This window comes from Pocillopora verrucosa, chromosome 6 (assembly GCF_036669915.1).
Source record: "Pocillopora verrucosa isolate sample1 chromosome 6, ASM3666991v2, whole genome shotgun sequence".
Classification (NCBI taxonomy): domain Eukaryota; kingdom Metazoa; phylum Cnidaria; class Anthozoa; order Scleractinia; family Pocilloporidae; genus Pocillopora; species Pocillopora verrucosa.
In genome coordinates, this window is record NC_089317.1 from 21,817,461 (window position 1) to 21,845,285 (window position 27,825).

The window sequence follows — 27,825 nt, forward strand, 5'->3', positions numbered from 1 at the left end:
GGCTGCCTTTGGCATTTATTCACCTAACCTGGCCCTCTTACACAGTTACCTTAGAGACAGGTCCCAGGCGTGAAGATAGAAGATGTTATTTCAGATGTTATTGTTATCTCCAAGGGTGTACCTCAGGGATCGGTTTTAGGGCCCCGCTCTTTTGTCCAACAATGCTGATGATAATCAATGGCGATCTCGCTATCGCGAGTCGTTGGTTTGATGATAATAAGCTAGTGCTCAATCCCGAGAAAAGTAAGTGTATTATTCTTCCAAAAAGCTATCCTAGTGATCTTTCCTTTAGTATTTATGATGTGTAGGTTCCAATCGTAGACCATTTAGATCTTTTAAGTGCAACTGTCGATAACTCGCTAAATTTTAGCAAACACATTGCCAAGATTACTAAGAAAGTTGGAAAGCAGTTGGATGTTTTGAGCGGGCTAAAGAGCATGCTATCAATTTCCTTGAAAATGTGCCTCTACAACTCGTACGTAATGTCTTACTTCACTTACTGTTCTGCTATTTGGCTCAATTGTAATGAGTCTGACAATCAGAAGCTGGAAAGGCTTAATGCGAGAGCTCTAAGTTGTGTCTACAACAAACGGGTGCCCCATTATGGTAATGATGACTACCGTTTAACTTTGTCTAATCGTCGACTACAGGACATTGCTAGCTGTAAACGGCATGTTACCGGAATATATAGGCAGACTTGTTTGTCGTACAAAATGATGTGAAAAACTAAAGAGGCACCAACAAGCTCGTCGTCGCAAGTAAGAATACTATAACCCTTGGCTTAAAATCTACATCTTTTATTTGTGCCAAAGTTTAGAATTCCTTACCGAATGAAGTACGCTCAACGACAATTCTTAAGGAATTTAGGAATGTTTTAAGAGAGCTACATTTCCAATGTACGGTCTATTAGGATCTTTTCACTGTTATAGTTTTCAAGAGTTAAGATTGTTTACTAACTTAAAGTAGTTAGAAAGTTAGTCATTAGTAATTTTTCAATGTTTCGTCAGTATATTTTACTTTTTCGGCATATTAGCATATGGCATATGCATACGACATATTATTTAAAGTTACTTAAGTCACTTACTTACAGTGAACATTCAATTCTAAGATTGCTCCACCCTACTGTAACTCTTTCAATTGCAAAATTTTTACATAATTATAATTTGAATTCGAAATCTTAATTCTAGTTGTATCGTCTTACTGTGGCGTTTCTAATATGGTGTCTCGACGCCCTTCTGTTTTACTAATTCTTATTCAAATATTATTTTGCCTGTTACTTATTTGTTTTTCATTTATTTTATACCTATTGTTATCAAATTATCATATACACTTTTTCTACCTATGTACTACTAGGGGCCTAATCAGCCTCATTAACCCGAGTTGAAATTAAGTTACTTAAGTCACTTGCTTACAGTGTACATTCAATTCCCAGATTACTTCACTATACGATAACTCTTTCAATTGCAAAAATTTTTACTTAGTTATAATTTGAATTAGAAATCTTAATTCTAGTGGTATTGTCTAATTGTGGCGTTTCTAATATGTGCCTCGGCGCCCTCTTTTTTTATTAGTTCCTATTCAAATATTATTTGGCCTATTATTTACTTGTTTCTCATTTATTTTATGGCTATTATCAAATTATCATATGCACTTTTTCTAGCTGTTGTGGAGAAATTTCGGTATACTGTAGGTTTCTTGTGTCGGAAATTATTTTTTGTGCAGACCTGGTGTTTGGTATACTAAAAGTCTTTACAACTGATTTTATACTTGCATTGAGGGCTAGTTCGCAAATCGTGATAACTAATAATGATTAATAAAAATTATTAGTAGTAACAACGATTAGTAATAATTAAACAATAGAACACACTTTCTATCAGTTCACCGGCTAAATTACTCACGTAGGATGCTGGAGGAGGAAGAGAAGTTTGTAAATCACGAGCCGAAGGTAGCAATCTATAGTGTGCTTAGCAAGTTCTCACTCTGGCGTTTGAGGAGAGAAGGGGGAGGGGGTGGATAGATGACAAAGGGCTCTTTTCAGTACCCCACCTCCCCTTTCCCATTCTAAGTGAGCTTTCTAACGAAAGAAATGGATTGAAAGAGTTTACTGCACCAAAATATATCCCATAGCTTTGATGTTTCTGTCACCATTATCTGGGGAATGAGATGCTACGTTTCCACACGCATTGGAACCTCCTCTAGTACCAAACCCAATTCTGGAGTCACAAGTACCACAATCGTTTTCCTGGTTAGCTACATAACCAATTCTTGCAATACCTACAGCATTAAAGCCCTCCTTGTTACAGTTTAGTTGCAAAGAGCCCTGCGCACCAATCAACTTCTTCCACTCGTTACGACCCAGTGAAGTAGCGCGGTATGTCCCATCAGCAATCAGTGAGTGCAGAGAGTTGGCTTGCTTGTTAAAGACAATAAAACTGAGCTGTCCACTTATCTTCATACCGAGACAGATCTTGGAGAAAGGTGTGTTCCAATAGGTCGGTAACTTGGTCTCTTGTGAGTCAAACCCAGTCCTCCCGCCGGGGATGTTGTATTGGTTTTTATCACTCCAGTAGTGAGAGTCATAGTCAAACGTTGCCTAAAAAGAAATAAGAGGATTTAATTTATCCTTAAACATAAATAACACGATGCATAACCAAGGGCAGGACCATCATGAAATCAATAATACAGCTATCAAACTCTACCCTACTTGCAGGTCCTTGCAGGCGTTTTAGTTATTAGGGTATTGTAGCACTCATGCCAGAAGAATTTCCGCAAGCAGGGACCGCGATAAGAATATGGGCGAGTTGCTAAGAGATTCTATCGTAGTTTCGACGCTTCTGAAACTTTCTTGCTCGCGCTTCATCACCCGCAAGAATACCCCGCCAAGAATATTCCGCCTTATGAGGCTTACCTTGCTGCCGTCAATCTTCATTAGAGGCGTCCATCCTCCATCTCCGCATCCAAAATCCCTCATCTGACAGAGGACTGTGATTGGTTTAGAGTCAAGGTCCAGTAGAACCAGTTGACTGGCGTTTGACCTGCTTGATACGAAAACATCCATTCTTGATCATATTATTAGAGGGGGTAAGTTTCTAAAGAAACTGTGGTGCTGCGTCGATGGGAGAGTATAACAGGGTAATTTAGTATTATCAACTCAGTTGATAACGTAAATAGGCCACCGTAAAGGGTTTCAAAGCTGACGTTTGGAGCGTTGGTCCTTTGTCAGAGCCCTTCGTCAATTGCTCGAAACGTCAGCTTTGAAACTCTTTACGGTAGCCAATTTACGTTATTAACGCAGTTGATAATAATAAATTACCCCGTGATCATATTAGTTTCCGGCGAACAATCTTCTCTTGACGTCGAAACTATTCGATAATTTTGTCTTTATTTTATGCTCGAAAAGATAATCATTTGGTATCACTTACTTAAAAAGGTTGTAAGCTTCTTTGCAGGACCCATTAACTAAAAGTAAAGAAAAAAAATAAAAGTCAGGTGTTTGAGATATTTAGGCTCCATCACAGTCCAGTAGGGGACACAAAAGTAGAGTAGTTGAACATTTTTGTATCAAGCTATTAGCAAAATCTTTGAGCAATAAGAGATTTTAAATATTACTTTGGTACCAGTTATAATTTACTGCCGATGGAGGGAGGGAGGGGAGGATTTTGGTTGTGGCACGATGAAAGTAACCCTCCCCCCCTCAGTCAAGGCTCTGCAATATTTTCATGTATCCGCTCTCCTCAGTCTCGCTGAAAATCATGTGATCCTCCAAATCCTCCACCCTCCTCCCCCGTGATAAAAAATAATAATTGGTGCCTGAGAAGTTAGTAAAAAGAAATATAAATATTCAGTTCCCCACCTCAGACCTTTCTATTTCTCCGTCAGATGCTTAATTAACTTGAACATCGACAGATTCAACATCTTCATGCATTGCATTTAATATTCTTTTTGTTACATATTTTCGCTAGCTATTTTAGAACATTTTCGAGCCTCAAGGTTAAGTAAAAAATTTATAGCAGTCACTTGTGAATTATAGTATTTAATGCCATGCCAAACTTTTCACCTTTTTCACAATATTCTCCTTTGAAGCCTTTTGCACAGCGGCATCCGAACGAGCCATCTCTATAGTTTGTGACACACGTAGCCTCGTGTTGACAAGGTGACGAAGAGCAAGGTGACTGTAGAGAAACAAAGTAGGAAAATGTTCCATGTACTTTGAATAGGAGGTACATGAATCTGCCAATCCGCGTTATTCCGTCAATCCGGTCCTGGTATTTTAGAAAGTGGCTTTGTGAGATTAAAAAAATATATTGCTAAGCCGTTGGGATCTATCAGTCTGGAAAGGTTTTCTAACTGTTTCGCACGTTCGCAGAAACTGAAGCAGTCTGTCGATAAAACATTTTAAAACAAAATCGACTTAAAGCTGACCAAATACTGATGATTTAAACAACGATCCATTCTTTAAATAAACAGAATCTGGTATCTTGACTCAAATTTTCAACCGAGTCACATGTATTTTCTTAGTCTGCCGACGTGCCTGGGAAACCGTAGGTGGTAAGTAAGATAGTGCGCAGCACGAGAAAGTGTTTGCAAGCTTTACAACATGCCATGGAAATACGGCTGTCACCACGATGAATACGGCAACAGACCGACACCATTCGCAGTGACTTTTACCTGACTGCCTTTTCTCTACGATCTTGATAAAGCTTCCAAACTTTTAACACGTTTAATTGTCAAAATTAAGAGTGTTCCCTACCTCAATGGCAAAATGATGCGAACTTTTATTCCCTTTATACTCTGTGGAGTTTCTGAACTTATCAGATGACAACAATTCACACCAAAGAATTCCATGGGCTCTTTTAAAGGCGGCCAGGTTTACAGAAAAACAGAAAGGATTGCTGAGACATTCTAACGTGCAGTCAAACACATCAGACACTGCCACTGTTCCAACAAGTGGGACATTCAAGTGATGAAACTCGTGTTTAATGAATGTACGCTTTAGGAAGGTTCTTGTGGAGGAGGCGAGGTTGCCTTCGCGAAACACAGGGTTTGATTCTGTAACAGGAAAGAGGAACAGTCCAGTAATAAAAGGACATGATGGCACCACTCACAGGAGGGGGTGGGGAGGAAGGGACTTGCTGGTTACAAGAATGGATGAAGTGGCCTCTAGAACGCTACCCCCCTCCCCCATACCACTCAAAATAATTAATGTATAATGTATATAATAACTGTGGGACTCTAGATCTTATGAATATTCATTTAGCGAAATCCGCTAATGACCATTTTCCTATGATCAGTGGTGAATCAGCTTCATTAAATTACAACGTTTGAGGCATACCATAAAAAACAAAACTTTTCAGGAATGGCTTCAAGGCCGATCAGTATCAGCCTTCCTCCTTCTCATTCATCTCCTCCCCTTCCCTCACAGCTCTTTTCAATAATTTCGGGGTGATCCCTGCCTGTCTACGACTAAAACAAAATTTGTACTCTTTCCGTATTAGGAAATTGCATTGTAGAGTACATCGAAGAGGTAACTGAGAATGGTGGAAAGCATAAGATATTTATAAAATCGATTGATGTTTTGAAGTATCGAGAGCTAATTTTAAGCTAATCCATGCGTTTTTCTCTCGCTTTGTTTTCGGGACAGTGCTCAGTTCTATGCCAGAATTGTTGTCAGAGTTATCAGCTGATTAAACCTGTAAGATATTTTAAGTGTTTTACACGATATTTAGCCCTCTAGTAAAATATTAAGATATTTAAAAAACATTCTGAGTATTTACGGAACGAAAGGTATGTGACGTTTGATTGGAGGCCGAAACGTGCCTTTAGATCATACGAGACCAAAGTAAACAGTCTTTAATAAATAATTTTAACTTCCCCATGCATTTTTAGTTCTAATTGGAGGTGAATTTTGTCAGCTCCCTCGTTTTTATTTAGCAGCTATCCATTCCAAGTACCTGAAAGGTTGGAGAAATCTTGCGACACTTACTATGGTACCGTTCTTGATTTTAGAATTCATAAATTTTGCCAATTGGAAGCAAAACAGTTATTATTTTCAATAGCTTGTAGCTGTCTTAACATCTTGGGTGACTTGACTTCCGCCAAATTTGATTAACAATTTTCCTTCACTGTTGTCGCCAAACTTTGTTTGGTGCTCAGCCCGGGAGGCCCTCGAACAAGTTGGATAAAATCAGGCGATATTTTGCAAGATAAAGAAGGATAACATATGAAAAATTTATTTTGATAAAAAAGAGAAATTCACTTCGTTGAACACCTTAAACGATCATATCGCAGATAGATTTTTCGCAGCCATTTCAACAAACCATTTCGATTTTAATTTATTCAACATTTGTTCAGGAACCTCTCAACCTCTCAATTGTCTTACCTTCTCAGTTTTCAACATCTGCCATATCATTTTCCATAAATATACGAGCATTTTGAGTGACTTAAATATATTTATTAACTGAGGTAACATTTCAAAATACATTTTGCATATAAAGTCACAAACCTTTAAATTCTAAACATTTCTATCTACTCGGTGCTGTAATGTTATCATTCGTTTCTGTTTCTCACGATTAATTATCTAACTATAACATATTGCTTTCAAAATTTTTCTTCGGAAAAAAGAAGAACATCAATCAATGATCTGATAGACAATGGAAGCGAAAGTTTCTGCGAACCCAATTTTGGAAGTCTTTTATAACTTATTTTGAGCAAAAGCATGGCAAGGTCGAAAGCCTGTAGTTGACCTACGTAATTTTATCCAGGTTTACAGGAGTGTAGCTGTTTTTTTGCCTTTATTTAAACTGAAGTCGAATAAAGGCTTTTTCAATCAATGACTTAGCTTAGTCCTGAAAAACATTTTTCAATGTGGAGTGATGGAGCGTTAGTCGCATTTGACCAAGTTGAAGTGCTGGACGTTAGAGGGCAACAGATTGACTTCAACTTTGCAACTTCCTATCAGAAGATGTATATGAAGGAAGTTAACTAAACGTTGATATTGTGCCATTCAATAGCGTCCTAGCTTATAAGTTATCAAGTAAATTGTCAAAAAAAGTTTCTGTAGAGCATTCAACGCCCATCACTAGCCAAGTGAAAATATAACAAAAAACAAAGACTGATAGAATTCAGGGAACATCGGACCTCTATCCAGATTCGAAGTTCAATTACTATGAATAAATGAGTATTACCAACATCAATGTTCTAACACTGAAAACAAAAAGAGATACGCGTTAATGAACGCGTCTAACAAACCTTGTGAAAAGGCTGGATCTGGAATTAGAGCAGAAAGTTCAAATAGGAGGGGATAAAAAAGACCAAAAAACATGTTGAGAGGAGATCTCGTCGCTGATGTGAGATATTTAGCCTTGCCTCGATGCAACTGACTTTTGAGAAACTGAAATGTTGACTACAACCAATAGAATTTGAGCGTATCCAGCTGCTCCCTATTTTCTTACGCACTTTCTTTGGTTTTGCGACAATGGATGTCTTAGTGTGCGATAAAAGAGTTACTAATAAAAAGGAAGTGTAACTTGATAAGTTTTCCCGTTGACAAGTTTGCGACTGCAGTGTCAATGGAAAAAAATTTCGAGTATATCAATGCCAGTTTTGCTGTTTGGGAAGTTGCTATTTCAAGAAAAATTGCCAAGGAAAAATCAATTGACAGTGCAAATGACTTGGCAAGAAGGAAAATCAGAAGGTTTTCGTGAATCTCTGCGCCTTTTTTAATTTTTAATAGGTTGTGATGATGGGTTCCTATTTACGTGTTAACTCAATAATTTACTAAGAGAACTTTGAAATAAACATACCGTGTCCGTAATCACACAATATGGTTACCACTTTAAACTTTTTAATCATCTGTTGCATTTCCACAACCCAAAAATTAGGATATCTAATGAACGCGAGTGTGTTTCGTGATTCATGAGCCCAAGTGATGTCTTTAAATTAAAATGTCTCGAAGGACTTAATGTGCAGAGTTGACTCAAAAAAATTTTCACGATAAACAATTTTCGACTTACAAACTACTTATCATTTGCCATCCGAGCTGAAATAGTCCCAAATTTACCGAGAACGCTTCCTTCGAAAACAAAAAAAATCGGTTTTAGATTCATTCGTGGCTTGTAAATAAGGAGATCGACATCTAGCATTTGCATTTGAAATTATCCGTGGCGTTTCTGTAAGACTTGCGAGAGCAGTCTATTAGCTTATTATCGTGCGAGTTGGATTTCCTTCAGCTCAAGATCAAGAGAATATAAAGGTCTCCTTATTTTTAGTTGTCAAAATTTAAAGGATCTACCCTAAACTTCAAACAGGCAAACTTGGTTATTTCCATGTATGACTGAAGTATCAGTCAATTTGGTTGCCAGCTTGTCAATCAACAGAGGCAAATAAATGACTGTGTTTTAGACTTTTCGATTCATCCAAATATTTGATAACTTTGAGGTCAATTATCTCCCCTTGCCAGACAGCTGCAACAATAGCTTTAATTCCCCTTTATAATCCATCATTTCATCTCTGAAAACCATCAAAAAGATTTTTGGGTACTGTCGTATTTTTGTCTTGGATGCGTTTTAAAATCTGCGACTCTGACAAGCTTCACCTAGCTACACCTGTCACGCAATTCCGGTGCTAGGCGGTCACGTGAGCAAATAAAACTACATTCTATATCTCTTTATACAAGATAATTGATCAAGGAAGCCAAGAAAATGTAAACGACATTCGAGAGTTTTGTTAGGAATGGAAAATTTCACATTTAGAGAGATGTATGTAGGCGAAATGTTGATGGAAAAATCGTAGCGTTTCTTTCTTCTGTCGTTTATCACTTTGGAGAGTTGCTGAAATCAGCAAATATGGCTTTTGTATGGAACAAAACACTCATTAGTCTATGATTTGATTATTTATTAGCATTATCGCACAGTTTACAATAAGGAATCTGTGAGAAGAAAGGAGATTTTAAAGTGACCTGTCGCGTGCTTTATGACTTTTAAGTTCCCGTGTGTAACAACTTCGACTTTTCCAGACTGTGAACCTTGCTCATCGCCCTTTTGATGTTAGTAACCTAGAAAAGCGAGAACATAAAAATTTTCTAGAAAAACAAATACGCTAGCGCGCGCCAACTTTGAGCAATAATCCTATGAGCCTCCTTTACAATAAACACATAACAAACCTTTAGCCGCTGAATTCGGAAAATCGAAGCTTGTCCAGGCTCGCTCTCCACTAGAAAAGCCAACTTCTATCTGTGCTGCAAGTGAAAACATTCTGTTGTGTGCAGACGATCCTCAGAAAGGAATTATTCAAGTAATGTTACATTACAGCGGAGTTGGCTTTGCCGGTTCAAACTCGTTACCTACCCGACTGGCATTTCGAATGTCATATTTATGGAAGTTCTCACACAAAGAGCTTTCTTTACAGCATGCAGTCGGTCTAGACGGTGGCCTTTACGTTTACAACCCTTTAAGCTTAGAAGTTGACCTACTTCTACAGAGCAACTCGGAGTCTTGTAAAGATCAGAAGACTTTGTGAATTTGAAGACGGGATAACGTTCATTGACTCAGGAGATCGAAAGGTAAAGTTCTTCCGTCCTTCTGAGAAAAACGTTAAAACCTTGATGTGCTCTGGTCAGGAAGGAGCAAGTGATGGAACAAATGAAACATGTTCTTTTACGCTAGTTCATGGCATCTGTTCTATGGAGAAGACTCTATTCGTATCGGACGTTGCTACAGGTTGCATAAAACTAGCATAGAGACTCAGTGGTATTGTGTCGTTCATAAAAGTCCTTGGAAGTATCTATAACAGTTTTGGTATCAAAGCCCAAAGCATAGGAAAAGCACACACGTCTCTTCAAGATGCCGTAGACAAAGTATCGTATGCGACAACATCACAAAGACCGTTTCTGAGGTGAAACAACGGTACAGTGTAAGGGAAACCAAAGCAATCAACGGCCCTGAAGGAACTGTGTCTAATAAAACTCAAGTCTTACATGAAGGAAGAATGCGCCGCCTGCGCAGCATAGCTTCAATTGATAACGGTTTTCTCGACGACATTGATTTGCACATTTCTCACAACAGTTGTAGAAAATCTAAACGCAGTTCCCCATTTCAAGCATGAGACCTTTACCGCATTGCAGTATTTCCAAGACTTTGGAATAATTAGCGAGGAGTCGTTGAAGAGAGTAAGAAAATGGGCAGCCAGGTATTTTACTCATGAAAAATCCTACTATTCTGTCCCTTACACCAGCACGGAGTTTGCAAATGTGAACTTTGTACCACCCCTACCTTCAGAAAAGATCAACCCCGAGACTGAAAGTGCTGTGAAAGAATTTGCGGCGAGGTATCTTCTGTTGAGGCAAAGGACAGTTCGGGAGGAAACTGCCAAAGACAAGGCAGGGGCTTTACCACCGGCAGTCTACACGAAGAAGCAAGATTCCACCAAAGTGGACTTGTTGACGGGACTAGGGAACGATTTTAGCTCTGGAGATCAGCCAGTAGGGCTCAGCAGCGCCAAAGGAGCCGTTCAAGCTATTTCGGAAGTTGGGAATGTGACATGTGTCACATTGCTGACGACTACGTCGTTGAAGTGGCAGTTGCTGAGGTGCGAACATATGCAAACGAATATGACACGGACTCAGAAAATGACTTTTCTGACCGAGAGGATGAAGATATTACCCTAACTACGGTTTCTGATCCGGGAGGCCAATTCGTGCCCATTTTCGCTTGGATTTTTAATTACCTAATTGGAAAAGACACCCTTCAAACACAGACTGAAAGTCATTTGGAAGTTCTCAGAATTATTTCATTTTAGAATTAAGAAAAGAGGAGTTCTTATTGTATTATTCGACTTGATTTTAGAATTTACGCTCTATGTGTCTTTAGCCAAAAATAGGGTCGGAAGTAATAACTAAGTCGCTAAGTCAATTAATAACAGTCGTTTAACTGACAACTGACAAATGGCCCAAAAATCTAACTGAGAACTGATAAATGGCCGAAATTTTAACTGACAAGTGTACCCCTCCCCCCCCCCCCCGCCCCTCATCCGGACCGTCATTAAGGATTTAGCAATATTCATGCAAACCTTCAGAATCATCGCATTGACAGATTTTATGTATTATACCTATTTTGGTGAAAACCAAGAGAAACCTTGGGAGGGGGAGGGTCAATTTACCCCGGAAATCATGTACCAAAATATGACACTTCCCAAGTGTTAACGAATGATAACAGAGAAAAGTAATATTCAGATCGATGTTAACATCAAACAAGTAGCAAATGCAAATAACAAACCTTGAGAAACCGCTGTATCTGACATCAGAGCAGAGAATTGAAATAAAACGGAATAGAAAAAAACAAAAAACATGTTTATAGAAATCAAATCTTCTCGTCAGCAAGGGAAGAATCCCAGCTTTGTTTCAAATGCGATTAGTGACGAGCTGCAGTCAAGATCTTATTTTCCTGTGAACATTTCCAAGGCGCTGATTTCAACCAATATAATTTTAAAAATGTTTGCAGCTGCTTCGAGCTTTCTGACGTGCAAATCAATGCGGTCATTGTTTACTCAAACTTGTCAATAGAAACAATTTTTCCTTGTATTCCTAACACTTAAGAAAGTGAGGGAAGAGGTGGACGCTTATTCAAAGGGTGGGGGGTTGGGGGGGGGGGCGCTTTTTTGACATTATGAATAGGGAGTAGGGACTTATTAGGGGAAGGGCACTTATAAGAGCGTGGGCGCTTAGTCGAGGAAATACGGTGTTCATTATTTATAACCTTTATTGTGAGCAGACATCATCTTATTTAAAGTATTTGATGAACTCTTGTATTTGGCACAATGAAAATTCAATTCTAAGATTACTCCACTATATTGTAATTCTTCTAATTGCAAAAATGTTTACATTATTATGAATTTGAATTAGAAATCTTGATTCTAGTTCTATTTTATTACTTTAGCGTTTCTAAGATGGTGTCTCGGCGCCCCTCTTTTCAATTTATTGTTATTCAAATATTCTTTTGCCTAATAACTGCAAATATATGAAAAATCATATTTGTTCACTGCGGTGAAGAAACGAATATAAACGATCCTCGCAGCTATGAACACTACTGCACTAGTAGTTGAAATAAGACCTGAAAAAAATTCAGGCCTATACGGGATTTGAACCCATGACCTCTGCGACACCGGTGCAGCGCTCTACGAACTAAGCTAATGAGCTAACTGGGAGCTGGTCATTATGTTGGATCCAAATAAACCATCCAAGTGGTGAATAATGACTTACTTGTTTTTCATTCATTTTATACCTATTGTTATCAAATTATCATATGCACTTTTTCTAGCGGTTGTGGAGAAATTGCAGTATAATAAGGTTCTTGTGTCGGACGTATTTCTTTGTACAGTCCAGGCCCTGGTTGTTCGAAGAGAGGATAACACTATCCACTGGATAAATCTCTATCTGGTGGATAACGCTATACGGTTTGCTATTACTTATCCGCTGGATGGCGATTTATCTGTTGGATAGCGTTATCCCCCCTTTATACAACTGGGCCCTGGTGTTAGGTATACTAAAACGTCTTTACAACTGATTACGTACTTGCATTAAGGGCTACTTCACAAATCTTAATGATTAATAATAATGAATAATAGTTATTATTAGTAATAATGATTAGCAATAATTAAACAATAGTCCACACTTTCTATCAGTTTACTAGCTTAATAACTCACGTGGGATGTTTGAGGAGGAAGAGAGGTTTGTAAATCACGAGCCAAAGGTTGTCAAAGAAATATAGAGAAAGCAAAACAGATAAAGCTCAATATGATTCGGTCAGCAAAGGCCTATTAGTGGTAATGTTTAACGAGTGCCTGAAAATGTTCTCGTGTTGCTATCCTGGCTTTACTTCCTTTTTAAGATTTAAACATCACAATAGTTTTAGTAACCAGTCGACTGAATTTCCGTAAAACTGAGGGCTCACAAAGTTGTACAAATGGAAACCATGCGGGTAAAGTTCTTATTCAAGTCTCTTCCCGTCTTTGCACTCGCCGCATATAAGAAAAAAAGCAATTTAGAAGCCGAACTAAACAGCAAGCAATCTATCGTCTCCTTAGCAAGTTCTCACTTTGGCGTTTGAGGGGAGAAAGGAGAGGGATGGATAGATGGAAAAGGACTCTTTTCAGTACCCCACCTCCCCTCCCCCAGTATTCGTGAGTTTTCTAACGTAATATATGGATTGAAAGAGTTTACTGCACCAAAATATATCCCATAGCTGAGATATTTCTGTTACCGTTATCTGGGGAATAAGCTGCTGCGTTTCCACACGTACTGGAGTTATTAGGATTTCCTCCGGTACCAAAACCAATTCTGGAGTCACAAGTGTCACAGTGCTGCTCGTTAGCTATATAACCAATTCTTGCTTTAGAAAAAGAACTTGGAGTACATACAGCATTGAAGCCCTCCTTGTTACAGCCCAGTTGCAAAGAGCCATTACCAATTAACTTCTTCCACTCGTCACGACCCAGTGAAGTAGCGCGGTATGTCCCATCAGCAATCAGAGAGTACAGAGAGTTGGCCTGCCTGTTAATGACAATAAACCTGAGCTGTCCACTTATCTTCATACCGAGACAGATCTTGGAGAAAGGTGTGTTCCAATAGGTCGGTAACTTGGTCTCTTGTGTGTCAAACCCAGTCCTTCCGCCGGTGATGTTGTATTGGTTTTTATCACTCCAGTAGTGAGAGTCATAGTGAAACGTTGCCTGCGTATCAAGAAAAGCTGGTCAAATTCAAAGACAATGCCCTTTGTTTAGTATCTCAAATATCCATAAAAGGATATCTTGAAACAATAGCTTTAGAGCCAAACAATGGCTTATTAATTCACGAGGGAAATTCAAACTCGCTGCCATTACAATAGCGAAATTCACGAGGTAAATTCAAACATAGCAGATTACTGTACGAGCGCGAAATTTGAATATTTAGCGAAAGCGCGTGTATGTCAAATCTTACCCTGGGGAGGAGTAGGGAGTTACTTTTTGTTCAAGGTCACTTGCTACTCAGGGAGGGTTGGTCAAGACATAGCATGTCGCAACTGAGAGACTGACAAAGAGTGATGAAACCAAATGAAATTTGTGTGAATGGTCACGAATGAAACTTGTTTGAATTAAACTCATTCCGTGAAACTGAAAAAATCGCATCACCATCGCAAGCAAAAAAATCGCACGTGTAACCGCGGCTTTAGAACAGGGTCTTGGTTTGCGTTTGTTGCGCACTGACATTGACGAAGTTTTTCATCCTCTGGAAAAAAGAACAAACAAAAAACAAAAACCGAGATGAACTTGAATCCTTTGAGAGATGAGTGACTGAACGCCGCTGAAGATTTTATGTACCGTGAAGATGGCATCTGATTTTCCAGACGGCAAGATTTGTGAGACAAGATAAGAAGTCTATTGTCTTTTCACTCTCCTGATCTCAAACGACATTTTCCACCGACGATCTTTATTACATTACGGCTTATTCTCAAATACATTTCGGAACATAAGGATGCTCGTTACTCACATTTATCCCCATCGATATCGACACACTGGTTTCAGCAATGAAGAATTTTGAAAGGAAACCAAAAAAGAAACCATCTAATGACAACGCAAATGCTTACAAAGTATTTAAACCGCGGGCGAATTAGTTATTTAATGGCATATGCTCTTAGCGCAAAAAAGCAGCAATATTCCTTGATATCGATCAATTCTCATGATACACGCGGCCGCTTCATGAGAAACGATTAAAACAATAGGTGGTTATTTTCTCACCTCCTTGATAAAAATGATCCATTGTCAAGTTTCAAGCGATCTCAGTTCGCACTTGCCTCTCTAATTGCTTCAATTGCATTGTATTAAAAGCAATCGCTTTGTTTAAGTTATCCATGAATGAACACAAGGCATAAAATGATGGTAACTAAAAACCTCCGGGTGTAATGAGGACTGATACTCGTTCAGTAATGTTGTCGAAATTTAAGGTGAAGTCCGTCGGCGGTGGAAGTTTTCAAACTCATTTTTATCACAATCGAAAGTTGCGCGCTGGTACAGACATTTATCATTTATCCTTAAACATAAATAACACGATGCATCACCAAAGGAAGAACCCTCATGAAATCAGTAATACAGTTCGCGTAAAAGCCATCAATCTATACCCTACTTGCAGGTCCTTGCAGGCGTTTTAGATATTAGGGTATTGTAGCACTCATGCCAGAGGAATTTCCGCAAGCAGGGACCGCGATAAGAATATGGGCGAGTTGCTAAGAGATTCTATCGTAGTTTCGACGCTTCTGAAAATTTCTTGCCGTCGCTTCATCACCCGCAAGAAAACCCCGCCAAGAATATTCCGCCTTATGGGGCTTACCTTGCTGCCGTCAATCTTCATTAGAGGCGTCCATCCACCATCTCCGCATCCAAAATCCCCCATCTGACAGAGAACTGTGATTGGTTTAGAGTCAAGGTCCAGTGGAACCAGTTGACTGGCGTTTGACCTGCTTGATACGAAAACATTCATTCTTGATCATATTATTGGAGGGGGTAAGTTTCTAAAGAAACTGTGGTGCTGCGTCGATGGGAGAGTATAACAGGGTAATTTAGTATTATCAACTGAGTTGATAACGTAAATAGGCCACCGTAAAGGGTTTCAAAGCTGACGTTTCGAGCGTTAGTCCTTCGTCAGAGCCCTTCGTCAATTGCTCGAAACGTCAGCTTTGAAACTCTTTACGGTAGCCAATTTACGTTATTAACGCAGTTGATAATAATAAATTACCCCGTGATCATATTGGTTTCCGGCGAACAATCTTCTCTTGACGTCGAAACTATTCGATAATTTTGTCTTTATTTTATGCTCGAAAAGATAATCATTTGGTATCACTTACTTGAAAAGGTTGTAAGCTTCTTTGCAGGACCCAATAACTAAATGTAAAGAAAAAAAATAAAAGTCAGGTGTTTGAGATATTTAGGCTCCATCACAGTCCAGTAGGGGACACAAAAGTAGAGTCGTTGAACATTTTTGTATCAAGCTTTTAGCAAAATCTTTGAGCAATAAGAGATTTTAAATATTACTTTGGTAGCAGTTATAATTTACTGCCGATGGAGGGAGGGGGGGGGGAGGATTTTGGTTGTGGCACGATGAAAGTACCCCCCCCCCCCCCTCAGTCAAGGCTCTGCAATATTTTCATGTATCCGCTCTCCTCAGTCCCCCTGAAAATCGTGTGATCCTCCAAATCCTCCACCCCCTCCCCCGTGATAAAAAATAATAATAATTGGTGCCTGAGGAGAGGTTAGTAAAATGAAAAATAAATATTCAGTTCCCCGCCTCAGATCTTTCGATTTCTCCGTCAGATGCTTAATTAACTTGAACATCGACAGATTCAACATCTTCATGCATTGCATTTAATATTTTTTTGTTATATATTTTCGCTAGCTATTTTAGAACATTTTCGAGCCGCAAAGTTAAGTAAAAAATTTACAGCAGTCACTTATGAATTATAGTATGTAACGCCATGCCAAACTTTTCACCTTTTTCACAATATTCTCCTATGAAGCCTTTTGCACAGCGGCATCCGAACGAGCCATCTCTGTAGTTTGTAACACACGTAGCCTCGTGTTGACAAGGTGACGAAGAGCAAGGTGACTGTAGAGAAACAAAGTAGGAAAATGTTCCATGTACTTTGAATAGGAGGTACATGACTCTGCCAATCCGCGTTATTCCGTCAATCCGGTCCGGATTTGCTTTAGTAAAATTTTTTCATGGTATAAACCTCATATGATAGCATCTAGGCTTTTTTATTTATTTATTTTTTATTTTCATTTACAGTATTAAGATTTTTGCTGAGTTTACTTCCTTTGCTGGTATTTTAGAAAGTGGCTTTATGAGATTAAAAATATATTACGAAGCCGTCGGGATCTATGAGTCTAGAAAGGTTTTCTAACTGTTTCGAACGTTCGCAGAAACTGAAGAAGTCTGTCGATGAAACATTTTAAAACAAAAATTGACTAAAAGGCTGACCAAGTACTGACGATTTAAACAATAATCCATTCTTTAAATAAACAGAATCTGGTATCTTGACTCAAATTTTCAACCGAGTCACATGTATTTTCTTAGTCTGCCGACGTGCCTGGGAAACAAAGTTGGTAAGTAAGTAAGATAGTGCGCGGCACGAGAAAGTGTTTGCATGCTTTACAACATGCCATAGAAATACGGTTGTCACCACAATGAATACGACAACAGACCGACACCATTTGCAGTGGCTTTAACCTGACTGCCTTCTCCGAGAAGAGAGAGAAGAGAGTCTCTACGATCTTGACGAAGCTGTCAAACTTTTAACACGTTTACTTGTCAAAATTAAGAGTGTTCCGTACCTCAATGGCAAAATGATGCGAACTTTTATTCCCTTTATACTCTGTGGAGTTTCTGAACTTATCAGATGACAGCAATTCGCACCAAAGTTTTCCATGGGCTCCTTTGAAGGCGGCCAGGTTTACAGAAAAACAGAACGGATTGCTGAGACATTCTAACGTGCAGTCAAACACATCAGACACTGCCGCTGTTCCAACAAGCGGCACATTCAAGTGATGAAACTCGTGTTTAATGAATGTTCGCTTCAGGAAGGTTCTTGTGGAGGAGGCGAGGTTGCCCTCGCGATACACAGGGTTTGATTCTGTAACTGGAAAGAAGAACAGTCCAGTAATAAAAGGACATGATGGCACCACTCACAAGAGGGAGTGGGGAGGAAGGGACTTGCTGGTTACAAGAATGGATAAAGTGGCCTATAGAACACTACCCGCCCCCCCTCCCCCATATCACTCAAAATAATTACTGTATATCATAACTGTGGGACTATAGATATTATGAACATTCATTTAGCAGAATCCGCTATGTAAGGAGATAAAAAACCGTTTTGCTATTGTCAGTAGTAAATCAGCTTCATTAAATTGCAACGTTTGAGACATACCCTAAAAAAAGAAAAAACCTTTTCAAGAATGGTTTCAAGGCCGATCAGTATCAGCCTTCCTCCTTCTCATTCATCTCCTCCCCTTCCCTCGCAGCTCTTTTCAATAATTTCGGAGTGACCCCTGCCTCTCTACGACTAAAACAAAATTTGTACCTGTAATTTTGCCTTTTTAGGATGTTGTAGAGTACATCCAAGAGGTAACTGAGAATGGTGGAAACCATAAGATATTTATAAAATCGAGTGATATTTTGAAGTATCGAGAGCTAATTTTAAGCCGATCCGTGCACTTTTCTCTCGCTTTGTTTTCGGAACAGTGCTCAGTTTTATACCAGAATTGTTGTCATGGTTATCAGTATATCAGCTTATCAGATTAAACCTATGAGATATTTTAAGTGTTTTACACGATATTTAGCCCTCTAGTAAAACATTAAGATATTTAAAAACATTCTGAGCATTTACGGAAAGGTATGTGACGTTTGATTAGAGGCCGAAACGTGCTTTTAGATCAAACGAGACCAAGGTAAACAGTCTTTAATAAATAATTTTAACTTCCCCATGAATTTTTTTGTTCTAATTAGAGGTATATTTTGTCAGCTCCCTCGTTTTTATTTAGCAGCTATTCATTCCAAGTACCTGAAAGGTTAAAGAAATCTTGCGACACTCTTACTATGATACCTTTCTTGATTTTTGAATTCATAAATTTTGCCAGCTGAAAGCAAAACAGATATTATTTTGTCAACAGCTTGAAGCTGTCTTAACATCTTGGGTCCCTTGACTTCCGCCAAATTTGACTTACAATTTTCCCCCACTGTTGTCGCCAAACTCTGTTTGGTGCTCAGCCCAGGAGTGTAGCTGTTTTTTTGGCTACATTTAGAATTTAAATTGAAGCTGAATGAAGGCTTTGTCAATCAATGACTAAGCTTAGTCTTGAAAAACATTTTTCGATATAGAGCGATGGAGTGTTAGTCGCATTTGACCAAGTTGAAGTGCTGAATGTTGAAGGGCAACAGATTGACTTGAACTATGCAACTTTATGAAAACAGATATATATGAAAGGACGTTAACTAAACTTTGCGCCATTCAACAGCGTCCTATGTTATATAAGTTATAATGCAAATTGTCGAAACAAGTTTCCTAAGAGCATTCAACGCCCATCACTAGCCTAGTGAAAATATAACAAAAAACAAAGACTGATAGAATTCAGGGAACATCGGACTTATATCCAGATTCTGAGTTGAATTACGATGAAAAAATGAATATTACCAACATCAATGTTCTAACACTGAAAATAATAAGAGATACGCATTAACAAACGCGTCTAACAAACCTTGTGAAAAGGCTGGATCTGGAATTAGAGCAGTGAGTTCAAATAGAAGGGGATGAAGAAGACCAAAAAACATGTTGAGAGGAGATCTCGTCGCTGATGTGAGATCTTTAGCCTTGCCTCTGATGCAACTGACTTGTAAGCGACTGAGATGTTGACTACAACCAATAGACTTTGAGCGATTCCAGCTGCTCCTAAGTTGTTGACGTACAAACCAGCACATTCCTTTGTTTTTGCGACAACGGATGTCTCAGTGCTATGATTAGTTTTATGAGAGCGGATGGGAATACGAGTCGAAAATCAGGTTTTTAAGTTGTTTTAGTTTTAAAATCCTATGACCCAATTTCCGCTTTACCTTTCCCATAACTCCAAAGAGGCATCATTTTCTAAATAGTTTCTGATGAGCTGATTGCGCAATGGGCATTCACTTACATCTATATAAGCTTGCAGTAACACCCAGTGGTTTGAGTTTGTTACTAAGGGCAACCTGAGTCGCCTATTTTGAATAGGTTGTGATAATGGGTTCCTATTCACGTGTTAACTCAATAATTTACCAAGAGAACTTCGAAATAAACGTACCGTGTCAGTGATCATACAATATTTTTTTATATATTACAATATAAACTTTTTAGCCATATGTTGCATTTCTACAACCCAAAAATTCATATATGTAATGAACGCGGAGGGCGTTTGTGATTCATGAGCACAAGTGATGTCTTTTAATTAAAATGTCTTGAAGAACTTGATGAGTCTTTTCGTATAAATTTTTAATAGGTTGTGATAATGGGTTCCTATTCACGTGTTAACTCAATAATTTACTAAGAGAACTTCGAAATAAACTTACCGTGTCAGTGATCATACAATATTTTTTTATATCTTACAGTATAAACTTTTTCGCCATATGTTGCATTTCCACAACCCAAAAATTCAGATATCTAATGAACGCGGAGGGCGTTTGTGATTCATGAGCACAAGTGATGTCTTTTAATTAAAATGTCTTGAAGAACTTGATGAGTAGAGTTGACACAAAAAAATTTCCATGATAAACAAATTCGGTCCTAATACAAGCTTTTCGACATACAAACTACTTATCATTTGCCATCCAGCCTGAAATAGTCCCAAAATTACCTTGAAAGCTTCTTTAGAAACCAACAGAATCTGTTTTACATCCATTCGTGGCTTGTAAATAAAGAGATCGACAACTAGAATTTGCATAGAAAATTATTTGTGGCGTTTCTGTAAGACTTGCTAGAGCAGTCTATTGGTTTATCATCATACGGGTTAAATTTCTTTCGGCTCAAGATCAAGACAATGTAAAGGTCCCCTTATTTTTAGTTGTCAGAATTTAAAGGGTCTACCCCAAAACTCCGGGGCGAAATAGACCGACCCCCCCCCAGGTTTTTCTTGGTTTTCACTATGGAAATTGTCTCAAAATAGGTGAAATGCACGAAGCTCTCAATGCGATGATATTTGCCTGATTACTCTGAAGTTTTGCATACATATTGTACATCCTTAATGAAAGTACGACTTGAGTATCAATCAGTTTGGTTGACGGCTTGTTAATCAACAAAGGAAAATAAATTACTGTGTTTTTAGACTATTTGATTCATCCAAATATTTGATATATATTGAGGTCAATTATCTCCCCTTACCAGACAGCTGCAACACTAATTTTAATTCCCCTTTTTAATCCATCATTTCATCTCTGAAAACCGTCAATAAAATATTTGGGTACTGCCGTATTTTTGTCTTGGATGCCTTTTAAAATCTGCGACTGTGACAAGTTTCTATCAACTACACCTGTCACGCAATTCCGGCCCTAGGCGGTCACTTGAGCAAATAAACCGGCATTCTATATCTCTTTATACAAGATGATTGATCGAGGAAGCCAAAAAAATGTGAACAACTTTCGAGAGTGTTGTTTCCAGAAAACAAGACTGGAAAATGTTGTTCCCACTTTCCACCATCAAGAAATTTCACGCAGAAATAATTTTTCTAGCGTGACTACGTGACCTTTCTTGAGAAGTACAAAAATACTGTTTACCTTTCTTTTTCAAGGTAACACTTCTAGAAAGTTCTTCAGCCTTCTGTTATTTTATGTGCCGGTTTTTTTAAATTGCAAATGGCATCTGCATCTGCTATTATTTTCGCTGAATTTCATGGCCTTTTCTGCGTGCACGTGAAGCGTTTTAAGACCTTTGTAAACTAGAGACGTTAAATGGACGAGTATGCAATGTGTTGAGGGGTCAAATATTTACACGAAATCTGTGACCCTCAAAAAGATCATGTACTCTTACATGAAACGTCCAAAAAATGTCGCGTAAACACCGTAAGCGCACCTGGCGAATTCTTTCTACTTGCTTCAATCGAAAAAAGACAACTTATTTACTATTTGCATTAACGTAAGCTTATCAAATACAAGTTTTTATTTTCTCAGTTCGTGCAGAGATGCTCATTAGTTTGTTACTACAAAATCAGGAAAAAAAAACTCGCGGAAAAGAAAGAACAACTCCGGTATTTCAAAATAGTTTATTCATTGGCCAATTCACGGACTGTTTTATAACAGCCCGAGGAAAAAGCAAAATTGAAACAACCGGCGTATCGGTCAAATGAATTCCAATCAACAAGGAATTGTAGGTTCATTTTTCCAAGTAAATTTAAGAGGGGGTCAATGTTTTTTCAGCCGGAGATAGACATCTTCGAGACGTCATGTAACTGTTTTAGAGTATAAAAACATACCAAATTTTCAAAAAAGTTTGGTTTTGAGCTAAATTTCAAAGCACAAATTTCCTTGTAGCGAGGAAATGTGTAAACGTTGATGGCATTGTTCATTGGACGTGTGTCCACATAATTGAAAAAAAAAAAGGTTCTCTTCCTACGTGTAAACGAATGATGACGGGAAAAGCAATATTCAGATGTTAAGGAGGCTTCGTAGAGTTTTTTGACCACGCGAGATCTGGGTGCGAACATAGCACGAGCTTTTAAAATGTCAACATGCAAAACAAACATGGCGGCTCGATAGGATCGCACGATTGTTATCACTGGCGAGCGCCTCCTTTCGTGGAGCCTTAGCTTAATAACGGAAATCCTTTTGATAATATTTACTACAGCAAACGATAGTCTGAACCTTGCTTATCGCCCTTTTGATGTTAGTAACCTAGAAAAGTGAGAACAAAAATTTTCTAGAAAAACAATGTCATGACATCTGAGCAGAGAATTGAACTAAAACGGAAAAGACAAAAATGAAAACCTTTTTTTAATCAATTTTTATTCAAATATTCTTCTGCTTATTGCTTATTTGTTTTTCATTTATTTTTTACCTGTTGTTATCTTATTATCACATGCACATTTTTTAGCCGTTGAGGAGAAATTGCAGTAAATTGAGGCTCTCGTGTCGGACGTATTTTTTTGTACAGACCTGGTGTTGGGTATACTAAAAGTCTACAACTGAATGTATTCTTGCATTAAGGGACTGGTTCGCAAATCTTAATAATTAATAGTAATTGATAATGGTATTTTGTCATGATTAATAATTATTGTTAGTATTAATAATAATTTGTAATAATTAAGCAATGGACCACACTTTCTATCGGCCTACTGGTTTAACAACTCACGTGGGATGTTGGGAGAGGAAGAGAAGTTTGTAAATCACGAGCCGAAGAGTGACTTACAAGGTGAAGGACAAAAGCAAACGGGTCATCGCGACTAGGTATAGTTGAGTGCGACCACTCCACAGAGGTGACTGCTTAATAGAGGTAAAAATTGCAGTGTTTAAGGGGAAAGAAATTCGGGACTTTCACAACTGACCGCACAATACAGGGTGACCGCTAAATACTAAATACTATATCTCGGTTATCTCATAAAGTTGAAGAAATTTAAATAATGTAAAAATTATTGCAAAAAAGTGGTTAAAGAAATACGCAGAAAGCAAAACGGAAAAAGCCTCCTAGGAATTTAACAGTTTTGGAAAATTTGTTTTGAAATATGAGTTAGATTTGGGTACTTGTTCTCTCCTATCTTTTGACTTATTTTTCACACATGCGCAGTATCCAACATGAATACTTAGAATTTAGATTTCTCCAAACAGTTCCTCTTTGGCTTTTTCCTTTATTCCTTTCGGTTTTTTTTTTTGACAAAACCATTTCAATTGAGAGTATATATCCGTGTTTATAAGTAAGAATACATAAAGCTACAACTAATTCTGAGATTAAAGAAAAAAAAAGCATCAGAAAGTAGGAGCTGAAGTTGGCACACTGACGCCATGGGTGACGTTCTCATCAACGTCAGATTGCCGTGGCTTTGTTCTGTTGTAAATTAAAGATGACGTCAAAATGTGGTAAGAACACCAGTGACAAACTCGACTGCGCCTTGTTGTTTCCCCTTTTTGTTTATACAAACATTTTGACGTCATTTGCGTAGACCGCAAGCAATCTACAGTCTGCTTAGCAAGTTCTCACTCTGGCGTCTGAGAAAAGAAGGGAGAGGGGATGGATAGATGGAAGGAATATTTTTTCAGTACCTCTCCTCCCCTCCTCCTTTTATAGTGAGTTTTCTCAGGTCATACATGGATTGAAATTGAGTTTACTGCACCATAATGTATCCCATAGCTTTGATGTATCTGTAACCATTACCTGGGCGAGCTGCTGCTACGTTTCCACACGTAGTGGAGTTATCAGGATATCCTCCGGTGCCAAACCCAATTCTGGAGTCACAACTGTGGCAATTATTTTGCTCGTTAGCTATATAACCAATTCTTGCTTTAGAATGATGACTTTTAGTACCTACAGCATTGAAGCCCTCTCTGTTACAGTGCTGTTGCAATGAGCCCTGCGCACCAATCAACTTCTTCCACTCGTTACGACCCAGTGAAGTAGCGCGGTATGTCCCATCAGCGATCAGCGAGTGCAGAGAGTTGGCTTGCCTGTCAATGACAATAAACCTGAGCTGTCCACTTATCTTCATACCGAGACAGATCTTGGAGAAAGGTGTGTTCCAATAGGTCGGTAACTTGGTCTCTTGTGAGTCAAACCCAGTCCTCCCGCCGGGGATGTTGTATTGGTTTTTATCACTCCAGTAGTGAGAGTCATAGCGAAACGTTGCCTAAAAAGAATTAAGAGGATTTAATCCTTAAACATATATAACACGATGCATCACCAAAGGCAGGACCCTCGTGAAATCAGTAAAACAGTTAGCGTGTAAGCCATCAATCAACACCCTACTTGCATGCGGGTTAATTAGCAATTCGTTGCGTTTTGAGGTAATAGGGTATTGTAGCACTTATGCCAGAGGAATTTTCGCAAGTAGGGGCCGCGAGAAGAATATGGGCGAGTTGCTAAGAGATTCTATGGTAGTTTCGACGCTTCTAAAAATGTCTTGCTCGCACTTCATCATCCGTAAGAAAACCTCTAAGAATATTCCACCTTATAATGCTTACCTGGCTGCCGTTAATCTTCATTACAGGCGTCCATCTTCCATCTCCGCATCCAAAATCCCCCATCTGACAGAGAACTATGATTGGTTTAGAGTCAAGGCCTAATGTGACCAGTTGACTGGCGTTTGACCTGTTTGATACGAAAAGATACTCATTTGTGACGATATTAATAAAGGGGTTAGGTTTCAAAAGAAACTATGGTGCCGCGTCGGTGGGAAAGTATAACAGGGTAGTTTATTATCGTCAATTTTATATATAACAACTTTATTTAAATAATAACATATAACATATTATTATTAAAAAGGGTTATGGAAGGGAGGAACTTAATCCTCATTGTAAACTATACCCCAGATATAAAAATTTAATACTATGCAATATACATATACATACTGAAACATTTTACATACAGGCATATATCTATATAAATCTAAATAAAGAAGACATATCTAAGATAAAACTTTTGTTTAAAATTATAATTAAATAATGTATAATAAATAGAATAATTTAATTTTTAGTTATAGGCCTAGTTAAAAAATGTTGATTTAAGAGCTTTCTTAAAAGCATTAATTGAGTCAAGTTCAACTACTGATGACGGTAAACTGTTCCATGTGTCGATATGCCTGTGCCAAAAAGAGTACTTAAAGATGTCTGTACGGCAAAATGGTTTATATAGTTTAAACTGATGAATTTTTCTTGATTGCCTGTTACTGTGTTTACAGAAGAGTGTCCTTTAATGAACTTAAAAAGCCGAACCAATTGAGTTGATAACGTAAATTGGCCACCGTACAGAGTTTCAAAGCTGACGTTTCGAGCATTCGCCCTTCGTCAGAACGATTGACAAAGGGATAATGCTCGAGACGTCAGCTTTTAAACTCTGTACGGTGGCCAATTTACGTTATCAACTCAGTTGAAAAAACTAAATTACCACGTGATTATATTAGTATGTGGCGAAAAATCTTCTCTCAATATCGAAGCTATTCGATAATTTTGTCTCTTTTTCATGCTCGAAAAGATAATAATTTGGTATCACTTACTTCAAAAAGTTGTAAGCTTCTTTGCAGGACCCAATACCTAAATGTAAAGAAAAAAACAGAAGTCAGGTGTTTAAGATATCAATTTAGTCTCTATCATAACTCAGTAGGGGACACAAAAGTAGAGTAGTCGTTCATTCTTGTATCAAGCTATTAGTAAAATCTTTGAGCAATAAAAGATAATATACATTACTTTGGTACCAGTTATAATTTACTGCCGAGGAAGTGGAGGGTCAGAGGATTTTGGTTGTGTCACGATAAAATTAACCTGATACTTCCCCTCCCCCCTCAGTTATAGCACTGTAATATTCTCACGATCCCCACTCCCTGGCAGTTTTAAAATTGGCAGTCAATTTCTTCAGTCCCCCCCTTTAAATTCTGTCGGCGACGACTGATTCCCCCTCCTTTCCCCCTGAAAATCATGTGATCCTCTAAAGTCCTCCCCCCTCCCTATCAATGATAATTGGTCCCTGATGAGAAGTGAGTAAAAATAAAAATTAAATATCCAGTTCTCCACCACAGACCTTTTGATTTCGCAGGAAGATGCTTAATTAACTTGAGAATCAAGGGATTTAACATCTTTATGCATTGCATTAAATGATTTTTTAATTCTATATTTTCGCTGGCTATTTTAGAACACTTTCGAGCTGCAAGGTTAAGTAAAAATTTATTTATAACAGTCACTTGGGAATTATAGTATTTAATGCTGTTGGATATATATCAGTCACAAAACCATTCCAAACTATTCACCTTTTTCACAATATTCCCCTATGAAGCCTTTTGCACAGCGGCATCCGAATGAGCCATCTTCGTAGTTTGTGACACAGATGGCTTTGTGTTGACAAGGTGACGAAGAGCAAGGTGACTGTAGAGAAACAAAGTAGGAAAATGGTTTATGTACTTTGAAACGCTGGGGTACATGAATCCGCCAATCCGCGGTTTTCCGTCAATCCGGTTCGGATTCGTTTAAGTATAAACTTCTCATGGTATAGAAATACCTCATATGATAGCATATAGGATATTTACTTTATTTTTATCTACAGTATTACGATTTTGGCTGAGTTTTCTGTCTTTGCTGGTATTTGAAATAGTGGCTTTATGAGATCAAAAATATATTGCTAAGCCGCTGGGATCTATGAGTCTGGAAAGCTTTTCTAACTGTTTCGAACGTTCGCAGAAAATGAAGTCTGTCGATAAAACATTTAAAACACAAATTGACTAAAGGCTGACCAAATACTGACGATTCAAACAACGATTACATTCTTTAATTAAACAGAATCTGGTATCTTGACTAAAGGCTGACCAAATACTGACAATTTGAGCAACGATTCCATTCTTTAAATAAAGAGAATCTGGTATATTGAATAAACTTTTCAAGCGAGTCACATGTATTTTCTTGGTACACTGACGTGCCTTGGAAAAGTTAAGCAAATAAGATAGTGCGCGGCACGAGAAAGTGTTTACATGCTTTACAACATGCCATAGAAATACGGTGTCACCACAATGAATACGATAACAGACCGACACCATTTGCAGTGGCTTTAATTAACCTGACTGCCTTCTCTCTACGATCTCGACAAAGCTGTCAAACTTTTAAGCGTTTATTTTTCAAAATTAAGAAATGCTTCCTACCTCAATGGCAAAATGATGCGAACTCTTATTCCCTTTATACTCCGTGGAGTTTCTGAACTTATCAGATGACAGCAATTCGCACCGAAGCTTTCCATGGGCTCCTTTGAAGGCGGCCAGGTTTACAGAAAAACTTGCTGAGACATTCTAACGTGCAGTCAAACACATCAGACACTGCCACTGTTCCAACAAGCGGTACATTCAAGTATTGAAACTCATGTTTAATAAATGTACGTCTCAGGAAGGTTCTTGTGGAGGAGGCACGGTTTCCCTCGCGATACACGGGGTTTGATTCTGTAAAGGGAAAGAAGAACAGTCCAGTAATAAAAGGACATGATGGCACCACTCACAGGAGGGAGTGGTGAGGAAGGGACTGGCTGGTTACAAAAGAGGATAAAGTGGCCTATAGAAGAGTAGCCCCCCCTCCCTTTCCCATATCATTCAAATAATTAATGTTTATTA

General features: G+C 38.3%; 3 protein-coding genes across 3 annotated transcripts; all 3 read right to left on the reverse strand.

The window, feature by feature from the left end:
* Window positions 1-867: 867 nt before the first annotated feature.
* On the reverse strand, window positions 868-7,321 carry LOC131798081 (uncharacterized). Its single transcript, XM_066168987.1, has 6 exons — window positions 7,249-7,321; window positions 4,751-5,049; window positions 4,058-4,172; window positions 3,423-3,459; window positions 2,909-3,035; window positions 868-2,593 (listed from the first exon to the last, which is right to left on the reverse strand). The coding sequence occupies exons 1-6, from the start codon at window positions 7,319-7,321 to the stop codon at window positions 2,102-2,104; spliced, it is 1,143 nt and encodes a 380-aa protein (XP_066025084.1). The 3' UTR covers window positions 868-2,101.
* Window positions 7,322-11,916: 4,595 nt separating this feature from the next.
* Window positions 11,917-19,385, reverse strand: LOC136281734 (uncharacterized). The gene is made up of 6 exons (XM_066168599.1): window positions 19,276-19,385; window positions 17,356-17,660; window positions 16,513-16,627; window positions 15,870-15,906; window positions 15,356-15,482; window positions 11,917-13,722 (listed from the first exon to the last, which is right to left on the reverse strand). The coding sequence occupies exons 1-6, from the start codon at window positions 19,346-19,348 to the stop codon at window positions 13,210-13,212; spliced, it is 1,170 nt and encodes a 389-aa protein (XP_066024696.1). The 5' UTR covers window positions 19,349-19,385; the 3' UTR covers window positions 11,917-13,209.
* Window positions 19,386-23,473: 4,088 nt separating this feature from the next.
* LOC136281548 (uncharacterized skeletal organic matrix protein 5-like) lies at window positions 23,474-24,787 on the reverse strand. Its single transcript, XM_066168119.1, has 2 exons — window positions 24,707-24,787; window positions 23,474-24,372 (listed from the first exon to the last, which is right to left on the reverse strand). Exons 1-2 carry the CDS (start codon window positions 24,767-24,769, stop codon window positions 23,854-23,856), a joined length of 582 nt encoding a protein of 193 aa, XP_066024216.1. The 5' UTR covers window positions 24,770-24,787; the 3' UTR covers window positions 23,474-23,853.
* Between the last annotated feature and the right edge of the window lie 3,038 nt (window positions 24,788-27,825).

Excerpts from the sequence above, each read along its gene's own strand:
- LOC136281548 (XM_066168119.1), bottom strand. The coding sequence starts at position 24,769 with ATGGGGGATTTTGGATGCGGAGATGGAAGATGGACGCCTGTAATGAAG. Across the intron at positions 24,373-24,706 it reads TGAAGATTAACGGCAGCCAG|GCAACGTTTCGCTATGACTC; the intron begins GTAAGCATTATA and ends AATTCTTTTTAG.
- LOC131798081 (XM_066168987.1), bottom strand. The coding sequence starts at position 7,321 with ATGTTTTTTGGTCTTTTTTATCCCCTCCTATTTGAACTTTCTGCTCTA. Across the intron at positions 4,173-4,750 it reads CGCATCATTTTGCCATTGAG|TCACCTTGCTCTTCGTCACC; the intron begins GTAGGGAACACT and ends GTTTCTCTACAG. Across the intron at positions 2,594-2,908 it reads TGAAGATTGACGGCAGCAAG|GCAACGTTTGACTATGACTC; the intron begins GTAAGCCTCATA and ends ATTTCTTTTTAG.
- LOC136281734 (XM_066168599.1), bottom strand. The coding sequence starts at position 19,348 with ATGTTTTTTGGTCTTCTTCATCCCCTTCTATTTGAACTCACTGCTCTA. Across the intron at positions 16,628-17,355 it reads CGCATCATTTTGCCATTGAG|TCACCTTGCTCTTCGTCACC; the intron begins GTACGGAACACT and ends GTTTCTCTACAG. Across the intron at positions 15,907-16,512 it reads AGGAGAATATTGTGAAAAAG|TTATTGGGTCCTGCAAAGAA; the intron begins GTGAAAAGTTTG and ends CTTTACATTTAG.